A 16,712-nucleotide genomic window follows, 5' to 3' on the forward strand; every position below is an offset into this window, starting at 1 on the left:
GAGGCGGCTTATGCAGCCGGTAGATCCCAGCAGAGCCGCACTTTGTAAGGGCGATTGAGTGACCAGGAAAGTTAATCCTGGGTGTCCGTTCACGTTGTCCTCCCAGGAGATTTCCCCCAGCTCCTCGCCTCGGAGCGGCGAGGCGATCCGAGAGCAGACTGACATCAGCCCCTGTCCCGAGCTTGGCACATCTTCAGAGCAGCTACTGTTGTTCTGCCAAAAGGAAGTGGAAATTGAGATAAATGTTTCAATACTCAGATGGGGGGGAAAAAAAGTCCATTTTTTATACCACGTCCCTTTTGAAAAGCCACATTCCTTAGAAACGAAGTTTATGGTTTCCTTTTGTGCGAGTTTGCTTCTCTTTTTTCCCAAGACGTGGTATTTAAGAGTGGTAATTGAGTTCAGATTTTAGAATGTGCCGTTTCCACTCCGCATGTCATTAAAATAAAATATTAGCTCTCGTAAAGTTTCTTTGGAAGCGTTTCTGGTGTGCTGTGCTCCACGGCGTGTGGGGTGTCGGCTGGGGAGATGGTCGTGCGGGATCTAATCGCGGGTGAACATCGGTCCTCAAATCCGCCGGGGAATCGATCATGTTATGGAATATTCGAAATGTGCCGAAGATAGGCTGGTTCTGTCTATAATTTTGTCACTCACACTTAGCATATGTAGTTTACTTCTACGAAGTCACTGTCTCCTAGTGGTCTTGTCTTTGCACAAAGAAAGAGCCCAGCTAGAGCAGTTTGTGGGATAAAAACCAACTGTCGAAAGAGCTGTGAGTCCCGGAAGTAGGGTTGCAGCAGGAATTTATTTTTGAGGACATCAGTTACTCTCCGAAAAGCATCTGGGTTCGAAACAATGTATATGAGCCTTTCCAGAAGGTGTGTTCCAACAGCAAGTTTATTTTACGTCTCACCTCACCTTTTGGGGCCGGGAGTAGAAAGAACATTTGGTGATGAATGTCATTCTCTCACCCCATATGCGTTGAAAAGGGTCTCACTGTATTTTGTTTTACTGTGGTACATAGAAAATTCACTCTTCTATCAGATTAGCGTTGAAATGAGTTTCACAGCAGGTCTTGGAGTTGGGTACAAAGATTGAAGTGCATTTGAATTTTAAATTTGCAAACCTAACATTGTTGCTTCTCCAAAGTGCTCTGTTCTTTGTTGGCTCCTTCGAATTTACTGGGTTACTATGGGATACTGTTCGGTATCTCAGAGAATCCCGGTTGAGCTCCTTTTGCTTCGCTGTGATCTCATTGATATTCTGATATTTCCTCTAGATCAAGAGGAATGGTGTTTGGACCAGCCAATTTAGGGGAAGATGCAATTAGAAACTTCATTGCAAAACATCGTTGCAACTCCTGCTGCCGGAAGCTCAAACTCCCGGGTACGGCCCCAGACAATTCCATTTCTCTCTGAGTAAATCTCTCCTAGAACAACATCCACTGTAACCTGGGATCGAGTCGAAAATCTCAATCACATTTTTATCTCATTCATAGTCGAGGCCTGACTTTCCGACTGCAAATTTCTCAAGTCCCCGAAGGGATTAAAAGGACGGGGATTTACTTCAGGTTCTGCCAAAATGTGATAAAACAACATTGGGCCCAGTGCTTGTCACAGTCTCTCCAAGGGGAAAGGTTTACTGACTTAATTGGGGTAAAACTGAACTGAGGCAGGTTCCCCCCTGCGCCGCCCCCACACTTCCCACTCTGAGTCCTGTGTGGTGTCCCCAGGATTTCAATTCTTAGTTACTCATTGGACACTGGGGACCGGGGAGTAGCTAAGGAGACAACAGCTGTCAATTAAAGTAGTGCTTTTCACTACAAACGCCTGCCACGTTCAACATTTTTGCAGTGTGTATTTTTAAAAAATCTGATTTGACAATATGGCACACTTTCTCCGAAACTGATATAGTCACCACAGACAAATATTCTTAGCATAAAAGCAAGCAGCTGGAGGTCTGTGTCCCCCAAACTGGCAGTCCCAGCTCTGTGGAATTCTTTTCTTTGATTCCAGAAGGGATGCTTCATGTCTTCCCGCTTGTTCGCTGTTTTTCTTCGGTCGTACCAAACTTGTCCTCAGACTGGAGTCTCACGTGCTTTAAGCCCAGTAGCCCTTCCTGCCTTAGGCTAAAGGATCCTGCCCCCGGGTGGGAAATCAGTAAAAGATCAGCATCCACTGTAACTCGGGATGCAGTAGGTGCAAATGTACGACAGAGAAGGGCAATTTCTAATCTCGTTGGAGGTCGAGGTAGGCGGTTGAGAAGCTCTTGCGGGCATGGCAAAGCCAAAGATGGGGATGGGGGCAGGCTTGTCGCTTCAGTGGGAATGAGTCTGTCAGCCAGCGGGGTGGCAGTGGGGCTGTGGCTGGGGGTGGGGAGGTGACACAGGAGCAGAAGGGGGAGGCTGTCACTCTGGTCGGGTAGCGGCTCAGAGCTCGGTCTCACAGATACGCAGTAGATGAGGGCACAGAGGTCAGTCCACAGCACACTGACAATGCTGCCCAGTGGTGTCCCGTCCGGAAGACACAGGGACTGTTTCTCCTCAGCCCGGAGAAGAGAGGACGGGAGGCATAACTCAGCGCTTGCCTCCTGGAGCCCAAGTTAGCTCTTCTCCATGATGAAGGCCGAGATCCTTTTTTTTTTTTTTTTTTTTTGACTAACTGGTGGGTTTTGACTAACTCAATAATCCTTCCATTTATAGCTTTAATTTTTGTTTTCTCTCAACACTTCAGTTAACACGTTTAAGTGGAAATAAGGAATATCCTCATTTATTCAGATATTTATTAATATGAATATTTTAAAAAGCGTAGTTAGGAAAAACAGAACTGCAGGTGATTTTTCTTTGCTCTTGATTATGTTTTCTCAGTCTCACACTTTTTTTTTTTTTTTTCAAGGAAAGCTAGTTTAGAATAGTGTATAAGGGCAGATAGGTTGAGCTCATATCCCAGTAATGCTTTTTACTAGCTATGTGACCCTGAGCCTTGATTTTTCTCATCCATGAACTGAGTATAATAGCACCTAGCTCATGAAATTGCCGTGAGGACCGAATTCATCTGTGGATATGTTCAATAAGTGTTGGTTATTAGTAAATGATAGTATGTATTAGTTTGATGTCTGGATAATCCCCTTTTAGCACTAAAAAATAATATAAGGAATACATATTTAAGGTTAACAAACTTAATCAATATGGCACTACATGCTACATAAGCATAAAAGAGCCCGACCTCCTCCATAAGCTTCTCCCCAGGGGTTATACCCCATCAGTATTTTTGTTTGATAATTTTCTTTCGCAAATGGAAGGAGGCGGCTTCAGGGAGCGTAGAATCCGATAACTGGATGCAACCTTCCTCGGCTCTTCGGGACCCGAGGATCGACTTTGCTGCAGAACACTGACCCCTGAAATCTCTCGTATCTACCTTTTTGGCGGAACTCCCTGCCCTGTGCCTCATCCGGCCATGAAAACGCCCTGTTTCCAGGTTGGCTTTGCTTAACTCCAGCCAGAGTGTGCTTTCTACGGCACTGCACGTGGAATTGGGCGACCAGACCTCCCCCACTCGGTGCCCCCCCACGGCCCGGCCCCCGCAACAGCACTGGGGAGCTAGAGTGACTCGCGGACTCTGGGGCAGGGGGTTTGGACGCGGCGGAGGGTTCGCGTTTCCCGTCTCTGCAACCTTAGGCCGCAGGGTCCGTTCTGAGCACTTGGCCAGACCTAACGTTCAGTCTGTCTGTGCGAACACTGCCTTCTGGAGGCTCCCCTGTAACCGTCTGCCTTGTTTTCCTTGCAGATTTAAAAAGAAATGACTATTCCCCTGGAAGGATAAATTCCACTTTTGGACTGGATGTCAAAATAGAACCAGCGGAGGGGCCTCCAGCACGGGAAAGGGGGCGTCATTCTCCAGAAGACCTCACCCGCCTGTAAAAAGGGAAGGAGAGGAGATACCAGCTCTGTGGACTCTGCTAACAGAGACTGAGTGGAGCACCGTCGGCGGCACCAGAGTGTGCGTGGGACAGACAGCCTTACCCCGAGGGCCTCCCTGAGACACGCCCTCGGAGCCTGGTAGCTCGCCCTGCCTAAGGACCTCACAGGGGTTTGACACACGGATTCTCCCTGACACTGACCTGTGTGCACTGTGTGCACCTGACACTGATCTGGGTGCTTGGTGTGCTCGTCCCCCTGTCCTGTGGCTGGGTAGGAAGACCCTCAGACGAGCCAGCTGGGAACACTGCTCCCTCATACCTCATTGCCTTGGGTGGTTTCTTAGAGCCCTTGGAGCAGGGTGGTGGGCCCTGTAGAACCGGGAAGATGAATTTAAGTTATTTTCTCACTGTGTGCACGGACTCGAGCCCCCACTGCTGTTCATTACCTCACCCCCATATTGTTTATGGACGTACGTGTATAGACATTCGCCTTCCGACTCTCTCCTTCCTCCTTCCCAGGGGCACAAGGCTTTGAATAGCAGCATCAGGGGAAACAGTGGGCTGGGGTGTCTTTGCTCAGATTGGAGCACCCTCCCGCATGGGCTCAGCAGTGAGAAAGTTAGCATCCTGGTGAAATCCAGATGGAGTTGAGGTTTTGTCAGCCATCACATGATGCCTGGACATTTCGGGTTTCTCCGAAAGAAAGGAAAAGGGAAATCTAAAACAAATGCTCCTGCTTCCTTTTTGTGTTTTTTGTTTTGTTTTGTTTTGTTTTTCCTTAAAGGGGAACCGGGGATATGTAGAACTAGGAATTGCCATGAAATATTTTCCCTTTCCTTAAGCTCAGGGTTACTATCAACTAGAGTTGACTAAGCCAACCTCTAAAACAGGACTCCCCTTTTCAAAGTTGTGCATATAATACAACAGGCCAAGTTACTCTTTCAGGTTCTCTGGGGAAAGATGGAGTTCCTGACTGAAAATGTGCTTGAAGGTGTTTTCTTCATTCTACGGCAGAGTGCCGGTGGCTTGAAGGCGGAATGCCCCAGTAAGATTTGAAGTATGGCCTGAGAACATGTAATCAGGCTCCGAGGCCCAAAGGAGGGCTCCCAGGTCACCTCACCACCCAGAACCTTTGGGGGATCAGCCATCTCTCTTTGGCACTGGTCAAAGTCACCCCACCTCAGAATAAGCATGAACTTTTCACACAAGGAGGGAATGGAAGGCTTGAAAAATGTCAACCCCTCTTTATCTAGAGCTCTTCCGTGAGCTGGTTTGATATATTCACCGACATAACTGCATTTCTAGATGATTCTTTGGGGGAAGTGTGGCCCAGGCATGTAGGGCTGGAGAGCCACAGATTTCATTTGCCCAGGGTTGTGTCTGGTTCTTGTGTGCATTGCAAAGGACACATTTCTACCCCTTGTACTTTGGTCTTGGGGGGTGGCAGTGGACAGGAAATTTGGGTGATTTCTTGATTGGCAGTGGGGATAACATGTTAATGTGTTTTTCAGGGCTTAACAGCTTTATCCTGTTCTGCAAATCAATAAGGGATCTCTTGGTACTTCAGTGCTGTGTTGAACTGTGGAAAAGAGGCAGTTTTACTGTCCAAGAGCCAAACTAAAGGCGTTAATTGAGGGGGCAAATATTTGTTACTTGGCATGGAACTTGAGAACAAATGCGCTTTGATTTCAAATGTCTGTGTTGTGCTTTTCTTTCTTTCTCTCTCTCTCTCTCTCTCTTCCTTCCTTCCTTCCTTCCTTTCTTCCTTTCTCTTGTTTTCTTTTCCTTCTTTTCTTTCAGAAAAATCACCAGAATATTATGTTAAAAAGATGAAGTGCTGGGCAAAGTTCCCTATGGGATTGCTTGTGTGCAAATGCCGATGTGACGGTCATGACTTTTGAGTGATTCATGACCACAGACGGGTGGGTATTCATTCATTCATTTAGTCAGTTTTAGTCAACAGATTTTTAACAAAGTGCCTTCTCTGTACTGTGTGAGTGATGAGGACGCAATGAACAAAGCATTTCCTTGCCCTTAAAAAACGTTTCTGTCTGGTGTTTCTGTTCCCCCCAGCCCTTTGGTACCAACTGTAGATTTGTGGTTAATATTAAAAAAACTGTCTTCTGGGAGAACATTGGATCCAGTGATATGTCCCATGCTTCATCTGCTAGTGGGTCTGACTGGGAAAAGAGAATTAGGGTAAGTAAGAAGACCCAGCTAAGGATGGTTTTAGGAACCACTGAGGAAGAATGAACTGTAGAGTCCTTGCATGAGCACAAAACCCATCTCCCAGATGCGATGGGACTTGGGAGATTGGAGAAGCAGCCGGGTTCACAGGAGACCCCGCAGGAGGGCATCCTGTCTACATGTAGTCCTCTCAGAGAGGCTGTGTGTTCCTGCACGACTTCTGCCTCGGGACACTGGAAAGCCTCTGACAGTTCTAGGGAATGAGCTCAGATATGGTCTTGGGTCTTTCTCGCCCCATTCCTATTTTCTGTGGCTTTGCAAACCAAGTTCTCGGTGATAAAGTCTTCCCAAACAACCATTTACTGAATGTTTAAAAAACAATTTTATTTTCTTGGTAGTGGTTATTTGTTAACTATTTTGGATGGGACCACCGAGGTTCTAGAAGTCATGACACAGCTGCCCCTGACATAGTGAGTTGTCTTTCTCCACTAGTCACCAGCATCTGGCACAAGACACGGCACACCATAAGCTTCCAATGTTATTTGTTGGAAGAAATAATAAAACCTTCAAATGGTAATGGATTTCATTCACTAGGTAATAAATCAGATTTGCATATTTAATCTAGAAGAGAATGATTACCAATTCCTTAAGACCCCACACAATTCTTTTGATCTCTCTCTGTTTTAATTTTCCAGGAAATAGCTTTTAACAACCTACACCTTGTCTATTGAATTCTCAACCAGTTCTTGCCCTTATCATTGTTGTGATACCAGAATACGGTCCTTCTTACTGGCGACTGTTGAAATGAGATGATAACTTCCCAGAAACTGCCTAGAAATAATCATCACTTTATTACCCTTTGAAAAGAAGATTGATAGAAAAGTCATTTGAAAGATGGTTCATTACCATGCCCTAGTCTGATTTCTTTACTCACATCTCTCCAAAGCACGAGAAAGGGAGGATTATTCTCTGAGGTCGGAATTTGAAGGCTGTGTGTTTGCCTCTTTGAAGTCTTGGTATTTAATTTTCTGTAGTCATTTCTTGGGCAATTTTCTAAGAAACTAGTTGAAGCTAATTTATCATAAGTTAAAGTCAAATGACAGAAAAGATTTTTTTTTCCCCTTAACAGTCTTTTATTCCACAGAGGTTAGCTTCTGAAGGAAAATGAGACTTAAAATAGCATTTCAAATCTCGAGGCACATGGGTGGGTCCGTAGAATGGAAAACGTTCTGGAAACCACACTCTTTGTTTTGTCTTGTCTTGTTTCACAGTTATTATTTCCTGACTTTTCTTTGTGTACCATGATGTACAGATAAAATATATTTTTGTAAAGTGGCCTCCTAAAAATATTAAGTTGTTTAATGTTTCCAAGAGAGATTTTTAGTCCTCAAGACCAGCAGACCTGGGTCTGTATCATTGGCAGATTTTGGTATAACTTTATATAATTTGTTTAACCTTTCTCTTAACCCCTAACTCTGAAATGGAGATGAGATGCTTACCTTTTCAAACAAAGGTGAGCAATAGAAGAGCGTTTATAAAGCCCTTAGAGAATCTCACTTACCAGGCTTCTTGTGAGTATGAGATTCAGTTCGATAAATTATAAGGGATTTTCATTTTTGATATTATGTGATCATTATTTAATGTTTACCGAGGATGATCCGTGGACCTGTTTCAGTGTAAACACAAAAGCGGGTTCTGCTATTTCTCCATTTCCTGAGGGAAAAAGCTCATTGCTCCCTTTTTGTTTGGAAGCTTAATTAAATAGCTCAAAACCAGGAAGTTCACCATTTCAAAGTGTCTCCTATTTATTTTGCTTTTCGTTGTATTTAGGTTATGCAGTGAATTTCTTTTGCCATCTTCTGCCCAGAGAAAGCCTTCTGGAACAGTAAAGCCCAAATCTAACACCATGAATGGTGACATTTTTGGGAATACACAGAGAGCAGGTTTAGAGTCTTGATGTTTGCAAAGCTGGATGTTTTACAAAAATTTTAATTAATGGTGACTTAAGTTTTGTCATAAGAAAATTCCAGCCTTTAGCTCACCAGCATCTTTTAGCAACTACAATTGACCATGGAAGAACTGGTTTGAAGTGCATGGGTCCACTTATACGCAGATTTTATATGGTGTGGCACTATAAATGTATTTTCCTTGTGATTTTCATATTTTCTCTGGCTTAGTTTACTGTAAAAATAGAGTTTATAATATATATAACATTGAAAATAGGTGTTAATTGATCATTTGTTATTAATAAGTCTTCTGATCAAGAGTAGGCTATTAGTAATTAAGTTTTGAGGGAGTCATTTCCAACTGTAACGGGGCGGGGGGGGGTTGTGCCCCTGATCTCTGCCTCGGTCAAGGGTCAACTGTAACCTCCTATAGAATTCTGCCCTTTAGCAATGATTTTTTTCATTGTGAACCTTTAGAAATCCCATTTGCTATGTTAGTATCACCAAGTCCTCACAAGTATTATAGTAGAGACCCTTTGGCTAATGACTGTCCAAATGCCTTTCCTTGGAGATATTTGGGGGAATCATTATCGATATCATGTGGCTGCATTTTGGCTTCCCATGAATCTTTTTCTCTGTTTCCCTATGGGTCACTAACTAAGAGGTTACAGAGCCTCAGGATGCCTTGGTAAGCAGAAGAAACTCTTGGTCTGGGTTACAGGCTGAAATGTGCCTCCCTACCCCTCCCCTCAAATTCATGTGTGGAAATTCTAACCCCCAGTACCTCAGAATGTGACTTTATTTGGAAATAAGTTCTTTAAAGAGGTAATTAGCTTAAGTGGGGGTCATTAAGGTGGGCTCTGATGCAGTATTGTTGATGTTCTTATAAGAAGAGAAGATTAGGACACAGCACACTCGGGAAAGATCATGTGAAGACACAGAGAGAAGGTGGCCACCTGCAAACCAAGGAGAGACACCTCAGAGGAAACAATGTGCCGATGCCTTCATCTTGGACTTCCGGCCTCCAGAACTGTGAGGGAATTAAGTCTTTTTGTTTAAGCCACCCAGTCTGTGCTACTCGGTTATGGCAGCCCTAGAAAACTATCACAGTTTATTGTCATATTTTGGAATTCTCTATTATCTTTGAAATTTCATAGCTAGGGCCTTGGGGAGCAGAGATGCTGGTAACAACAGAGGAGGAGGAGGAGAAATGGTTGTTGGATGCACGCCTCTGCTGGGGGTGAGGATAGAGAGTACCATGGGTTGTGGTAGGACTAGTGAATTGTTTTATTGAGATAGTAGAGGGGCGTGTGTTCTAGAAGATCACATGAATGTTGCAGATGAAAACTAACATGGGCTGGGCTTCATGAGGTTGGCCATTTGCTTGTTGAAGGGCTTCTGGGGATATCTTAGGGGATAGGGTGAGAAGGGAGGTGCAGTCCTTAGCTTTGTACAACTGTTCAGTATATATCTTTCTCCGAAATGTTTATGGAGGCCAGCCACATCTTATGCCTAGTCTTACTAGATAAGACCTATTTCTGTCTTCAGGAGTCTCCAAGACAAATAAGGAATTTACAGTATTACTGCCTGTAAATTTACAGTGCTGATCATCATTACCCAGCACTAATAACAACTAGAAAGATAACTTTTTAATATCTTTATTATAGGCGACATGGGTTGAGCCCTCATTGTGTTTTAGGCATCGTGCTAAATGTACACTACACGTAATTTCATTTATCCGAACAGCAACCTGATGGCTATGCTCATTATAAAGATTTGAAAATACTGGTTATAAGTTCAATAACTTGATTAAATCAGCTACTCAAGGGAGAGCTAGGAGTGAAAGCTACATCAAATCAGTAACATAGAAGACAGTACTAGCCAGCACACTCAGAATTACTACAGCATGCCTGAAAACTGTAAAACACTTATGTAGGAAATTGAAGACACAAAGAAATGGAAAAACATTTCATGCTCATGGATTAGAAGAACAAATATTGTTAAAATGTCTATACTACCTAAAGTAATTTACACATTGAATTCAATCCCTATCAAAATACCACCAGCATTTTTTATAGAGCTGGAACACACAGTCCTAAAATTTGCATAGAACCACAAAAGACCCTGAATAGCCAAATCGATCTTGAAAAAGAAAAGCAGAGCTGGAAGCATTACAAGTCCGGGTTTCAAGTTATATTACAAAGCTGTAGTGATGAAGACAGTATGGTACTGGCACAAAAACCAGACACACAGGTCAATAGAACAAAACAGGAAACCTCAAAATGGACCATTAGCTCTATGGTCAACTAATTTCCAACAAAGCAGGAAAGAATGTCCAATGGAAAAAAGATGGTCTCTTCAGCAAATGCTGTAGGGAAAACTGGACAGGTACATGTAGAAGAATGAAAATGGACCACTTTCTCACATCAGATACAAAGATAAATTCAAAATGGATGAACAATGTAAATGTGAGACAGGAACCATTAAAATCCTAGAGGAGAAAATAGGCAGTAACCTCTTTGACCTCAGCCATAGCTGCTTCTTACTACATGTTTCCTGAAGCAAGGGAAACAAAAGCAAAAAGGAACTATTGGGACTTCATCAAGATAAAAAACCTTCTGCACAGCAAAGGAAACAATCAGCCACTCCCTTTTGACATCATCACAAGGTAAGTGCAAGACGATGAGTGGGTTCTCTTGGGTCCAGCATTGTGTCTGCCAGTGAAATTTTCTGCCTCTACTGTACACTCCCTTTCTCTCTCACTTTTTTTTTTCTGCCTCCCTAGACAATTAGATTTTTTTGATCAATACAAGAACTATTGGATAGCATCTAGTGACAGTCCACTCTATCAAATTATAGTGAAAAGTAGAATCTGTGCAAACTACAAAAACTTAAGCCTGACCATCACAATGTGTCCTTGGGGGCCTTGCAAGATGGATTATAATCAGAGGGTTGCTTGAAGTGCATGGAATCAGAACAAAGAGAGTTAGATAAATCAAATATTTAATGATGTTGGGCTAAGACATCCTGTTTCATCCCTTCTTCTCCAGAGGGATGGGCCTCTTGGGGGAGTGGAATACCAAAGCCTACAAAACTCCAGACTGGGTCCAAAGGTTGCAACAGAATTTCAATTGTTTATCAACCTTAAGAAATTTGGACCATAATGAGAAAATATTTCTTTCTTCTCTTGCATTCTTTTTCTCTCCTCTCCCTTCCTTTCCCTCCCACATTTTCCTTTCTCTGATTCTCTATTATGTTAAATCTTTTTACACTACATTGACTGCAAATGTAGACGAAAAAAATCATTAATTTTATAAGTGAGGTACCAATTTTTCCAGAAATGTAGAATCAGAAAATGTGATAGCTACAAAGATAGATGCAAGTAATGAGATCAAAGACATTGTGCTTCACCCAAAGTTAATATTAACTATTGTCAGAGGAAGGACTAGAACCCAGGCCTTCTAAGTCATCATCATTTATCTTAATAATGACCGAATTTGTGTTAAGGCAAATAGTGGTCTCTTGTATTAAAACCTTTCTGTGTTTTCCTGGAAAATATTGAGGTGTTTCTGTGACTGAGTTTTGAACTTGGAAATCTTTATATGGCTGTCATTAAGATGAGTCAAATGAGATTTAATCATCTACGCTTTTCAGGATGTGATTTCAGAATTCTAGTTGCAAGGCGACATTGCAAATTAATGATTTTAGCGATTCTCTTTACTTCTTTGTATATGTGTATGTGTGTTTGTATAAATGGAAAGTAGCTATGTGAATACCAGGCTTGGGTAACCATTGAAGATACAAAGTGAAACGATTCTGTAAGTCTTGGATTTCAGTGAGTCTGTCAAATACTCATTGATTGAGGATGATTTATGATTATTTCCTATTACTAAAAAGCCTCATGGGCCTGTGGAATGCCTTTAGTTTTCCCAGGCTGGGTTACAGGGAATGGCAGAAAATTCTCTAGACTTTGGGGCCAGTGGACTTAGGTTTGAGCAAGGTTTGAAGCTTTAGCACAGAATAGTTTGTGACCTTGGGCAACTTGTTGAATGTCTCTGAACCTTTATTATCTGAATATGGTAGGATAATCTGATAATATACTGACTTGTGTTTCTTGATATTTTCTATCCCAAGAAGATAGGTGGACATACTCCCCTCAGGGCATTAATGGTTTACTGCAGAAGTTGCCAGGCCCCAATATGATATCCTGTCACTAAGATTTCTGGAAAATTTATGGGGGCTAGAACTTGAAGAGGCAGAGGACATCTACCCTGGGAAAAAGAAAAGAGATTCATTCCTGGAGATAGGGAAGATGGTGGTTTTTTCAAGAGGGGTATAGGACTTGTGAAAGGGCTAGTTCATGGATATCAGGAGGGCTGACTAAGAGCTATTGCTTGAGAAGTCATAGGGAGCAATTCATGTCCATGCTGGTCATGGATCAGATGGAGCCTCCTGCCTCTCAACGAGTCCCGTGGGCTGGGACCATGGGCCCGATGGCCTACAAGTTAGAAGCCCCTCCCTGTTTTCCCAGTGCCCAGTAAACTACCTTGGTTATTACATATTTTATAACTGCAAAATATGACTGAGATTGATTCTCGCCATTTTAGAGAGAGGGGACTTTCTTCTAGGTTTAGAAAAATAAGGAAGTGTGCCATTTTTTGCACCTGAGCATTGTGGGGAACATTATCTCTGCAACCTAAGCTCTACCAAGTAAGATTATTCTGGGAAAGAGAGATAATGTGCCCAGGGCACTTAGGACAGTGTCTGGCACAAAAGAGACATGCTGAGAATTATAAATAATTATTATGTAAGCCATTTTTATTTCATCATCAAAACAACCTCTGACCAAAATTGGTGGAGTGAGAACTGCTTTCTCTCTTTTTAAAAAAGAGACTTTAATTTTTTAAAGTTTTTTTTTTTTTTTTTTTTTTTTTAATTTATCAGAGAGAGAGAGGGGGAGAGAGCGAACACAGGCAGACAGAATGGCAGGCAGAGGCAGAGGGAGAAGCAGGCTCCCCGCTGAGCAAGGAGCCCGATGTGGGACTCAATCCCAGGATGCTGGGATCACGACCTGAGCCGAAGGCAGCCGCTTAACCAACTGAGCCACCCAGGCGTCCCTAATTTTTTAGAACAATTTTAGGTTCACAGAAAAGTTGAACAAAAGGTACAGAGATTTCCCATATACTCCTTGCCCCAACACATGCATAGCCTCCCCCATCTCTTCTCTTTGCAAGCAGAAGATTAATATGATAGTTCTTGAGATTGCGCCTAGAATGCCAAAAATGAAAGAGTCCTATATCAGTCCCAGTCCTAAATCTGGGCAACAACACCAAACAAAAAAATGGGATGACTTAACACAAGTGACATTGATTTCTTGTTTGCCTAATAGTCAAGGGCCCAGCCTGACAGTGGTTCTTCCATTTTTAACAGATGGATCCCAAGATTGCCCTTGGGTGTCCACAGCCCAGGTGCCAGGAGGGAAGAAGAACATGGCGGAGATATATGGGAGGTCTTATGGGCCATCCCTAGAAGTGAAACACATCCTTTTTTTCATACCGTCGGCTAGAACTCAGTCTGTCACAGGGTCAGGCCTACTCGCAGAAAAGGCTAAGAAATGCCGCCGAGCACTGTATCTAAGAAAAGACAAACAGGAATGTGATGAATAGCTAGAAATCTCTACCGAATTATGGATTATCTAGTCTGGTCCAGTACCTCGTTTGACTGAGTGTGGCTCTGAAGATGGAGTGTTTTTCGGTATGGCTTTGGAGAGTGGATTTTTCCCCCCTTCTTCAGAAGTCTTCATTAAACATTCTCCTTATTTGGTGCAGAACACACTTTTGACTAACTCCCCATATCTGGCACCAGACATCTTCAAAATATCATCAGATATACTCCCTTTTATTTTCCCACAATTCATTTATAATGGCCAAAATCTATTGGACACAAGTAAAATCTAATTAGAATGAGAGTAGGCTTTACTGAGCACTGTTTGGTGACAGCTATAAAATATGTCCGTTATAACTTTCTTTTCACTGCTTGAACCCCACCCATTCTCCCCCCTTACCATCCCTCTAAGCAACTTCATGTGAAATCAAACACATCTTGCCCTCATTTCTAAATTGCATACAACCAGCTAGCAGGCATAGAAGCAGTGAGGCTAAGAGTAGAAATTTACATAAGGAGCCTATTAATATACTATACAAATGAGGGTCCTGCGGAGAATGTTAATTCATTTCTTACACTGGATGGTCATGATCACTGTAAATTTTCATCATGGCAAGAGCTAAGATGGAGGTAGAAAACTTGGATGTACATAAGAGATGGGAACTGACTACATTTTATGAAGACAGTTCATTATCACATACCTTTCCCACAAAGTAGAAGACCTTAAGGGGTGTTTTGACTTTAAAGTTTGGGTGTGTATGCTTGAAAATGATTTTTAAGAGTCATCTTGGATCATTTCATGAAGGGCACTGGGTAGGGGAATTGGAACATTTTAATATATCAATTGATCAAATTTTAAAAGTGAGTCTATTTCTAGAGTACTTTGGTGAAAATTTACAATCTCTTCTTTAAGCTGCCTAAGTACCAAGGCTGATAACTAGATTCAACATGATTTTTTTTTTTTTTTTTTTTTTTTTTGGTAAACCTCCTCCTCACCCCACCCACCCAGTGGCTGCTCAATTATTTTATTGGTTGAGTCATTAATTTATTGATTTATCTAAGATTCAGTAAGTGTCTAGCATTTGCCAGACACCGTGCCGTGATCAGCAAGGTGGGTACTCACAGGTTCGTGGGGAGACAGAGGTGTTTGAAAACCTCACTGCGCCACAAGCTACAATGGAGACATTTGCAAAATGCTTTGGGGTCAAGTCAAGGAGGGACTCCCTCGCTCGAGAAGGAAGGGGGGGCTTCACAGAGAATGATAGGAATTTGTCCTGGAGAAGGGAATGGCAGCCAGAAGAGAGGCTTGTGGACTGATGAGGACCTGGGTGGCTATTCCTTATCATGTCTTTATCATGTCCTTATCATGGGACAGAGCAGGAGGTGGCAAGACAAGAAGGTGAGGAGAAGGGGGAAATTTGTTAAAAGCCGTGCATGTAATCATAAGGAATTAGGTTTTACCACGCAGGCTACGGAAGTTAGGAACTGTTCTCAACACAGTTGATAGTGGGTTAATTAATTAATCAGCCATCCACGGAGTATAAACTGCTTGGCCTTGGTAGGATAGCACTGAGTATGACGTAGGCTCTGCCCCTAAGCAACTTGCAAAAGTTGAGCAAAGACCATGAGTACAGATGGCTCCAGGGGTTTCTTGGGAAAGCTTTAACTGCTTGTAGCATCAACTCCCTCCAAACTCACTTCGTATCACCATTAACTCTGTTCTATATGGCTGATAGACAGACGTTTTCTCAATCTTCTGTTCAAGGGCATTTTTGTAATTTATTGCTCTATTTTATTGCTCTATGGCATAAAAGTGATGAAAACAATGTCCTTAAGAAACAAGCCAGAAAAGATCCCTTGTCTGTTTCAGTCAGATGGTTCCCTCCATACCTGCCCCGTATAGGAAGTCCGGAGCAGACAGCAATGACATGTTTTACTGCTACAAGGGGCTCTCCTAGGTGTGTACTGAGGGACACGCAGACCCAAATCAATCGTTAGAGCACAGGGGAGAGAGCGAGCAGGCGCGTGCAGAAGCTCTCCTGTAGGCGCCTCCTACTCACGGCAAGGGGCGGCTTCCTGTAGGGGCTCAAACCTGCACTGAGTCCTGGGGAACGAGGAGACTGGGGATGTCGGGGCGTGTCCTGCGGAGGGCATGCCAGGGAACAGGAGCATCAGTGTTCTGGACCAACTGCTGTGGTTGCTGTGCAGGAGAGACGAGAGGTCGAGGGTCGGAGAATGACGTGGTCACCTTGACAAATGAAAGGTTTGGAAGAAAGGCTCGTTGGACCAACATCTATTCCTTAGATGCAGTTCTTTGAGTGAGATGTGTGGCGACAGGGGGGAAAGAAGCCTGCTTTTATTGACTCAGCCTATTTGTCCCACAAATTCATTCTCTTTCTCCAAGAAATTGCATAAAACAGTGAGCATCAGGGCGGCTGGATGGTGCAGTCAGTTGAGCATCTGACTTCTGGTTTCGTGATCTCACGGTCGGGAGATCGGGCCCCGTGTCTGGCTCTGCTTTCTGTGCAGAGTCTGCTTGAGACTCTCTCTCCCTCTGCTTCTCCCACTCATGCTCTCTCTCAAGTAAACAAATAAATCTTTAAAAGCAAAAACAGAGGCTGCCTGGGTGGCTCAGTGGGTTGAAGCCTCTGCCTTCCGCTCCGGGTCATGATCCCAGGGTCCTGGGATCGAGGCCCACATTGGGCTCTCTGCTTGGCGGGAGGCCTGCTTCCTCCTCTCTTTCTGCCTGCCTCTCTGCCTACTTGTGATCTCTGTCAAATAAATAAATAATCAAAAAAATTAAAACAAAGCAAAACATCAGGGCCCCAGTATAAACTGCCAAAGATTTCTTTGGCCATAATCTGCTTTTCAGGGTTGTTGGCATGTCTTTCCTGATCTGTGTGTCCGGTCTGAGAAGCTGAGCGTTGCGTATTCGAGCTTGGTTAGTGGTCCTCAGACTAAGAGGACCGAGTGGTTTCATTGTCGCTCAGGGTCTTG

The 16,712-nt window shown here is 43.3% G+C and overlaps 1 protein-coding gene across 1 annotated transcript in view; it reads left to right on the forward strand.

The window, feature by feature from the left end:
• Positions 1-6,491, forward strand: part of TRPM6 (transient receptor potential cation channel subfamily M member 6) — a 174,686-nt gene extending 168,195 nt beyond the window's left edge. The window contains exons 38-39 of the mRNA XM_045085383.1: positions 1,280-1,386; positions 3,786-6,491. Of these exons, the coding sequence (XP_044941318.1) occupies positions 1,280-1,386; positions 3,786-3,919 (241 nt within the window). The 3' untranslated portion in view covers positions 3,920-6,491. The remainder of the gene's footprint in view (positions 1-1,279; positions 1,387-3,785) is intronic.
• The last annotated feature ends 10,221 nt before the right edge of the window (positions 6,492-16,712 follow it).

Source organism: Mustela putorius, unplaced genomic scaffold (genome assembly GCF_011764305.1).
Source record: "Mustela putorius furo isolate JIRA1106 unplaced genomic scaffold, ASM1176430v1.1 tig00000854_pilon_pilon_pilon, whole genome shotgun sequence".
Lineage (NCBI taxonomy): Eukaryota > Metazoa > Chordata > Mammalia > Carnivora > Mustelidae > Mustela > Mustela putorius.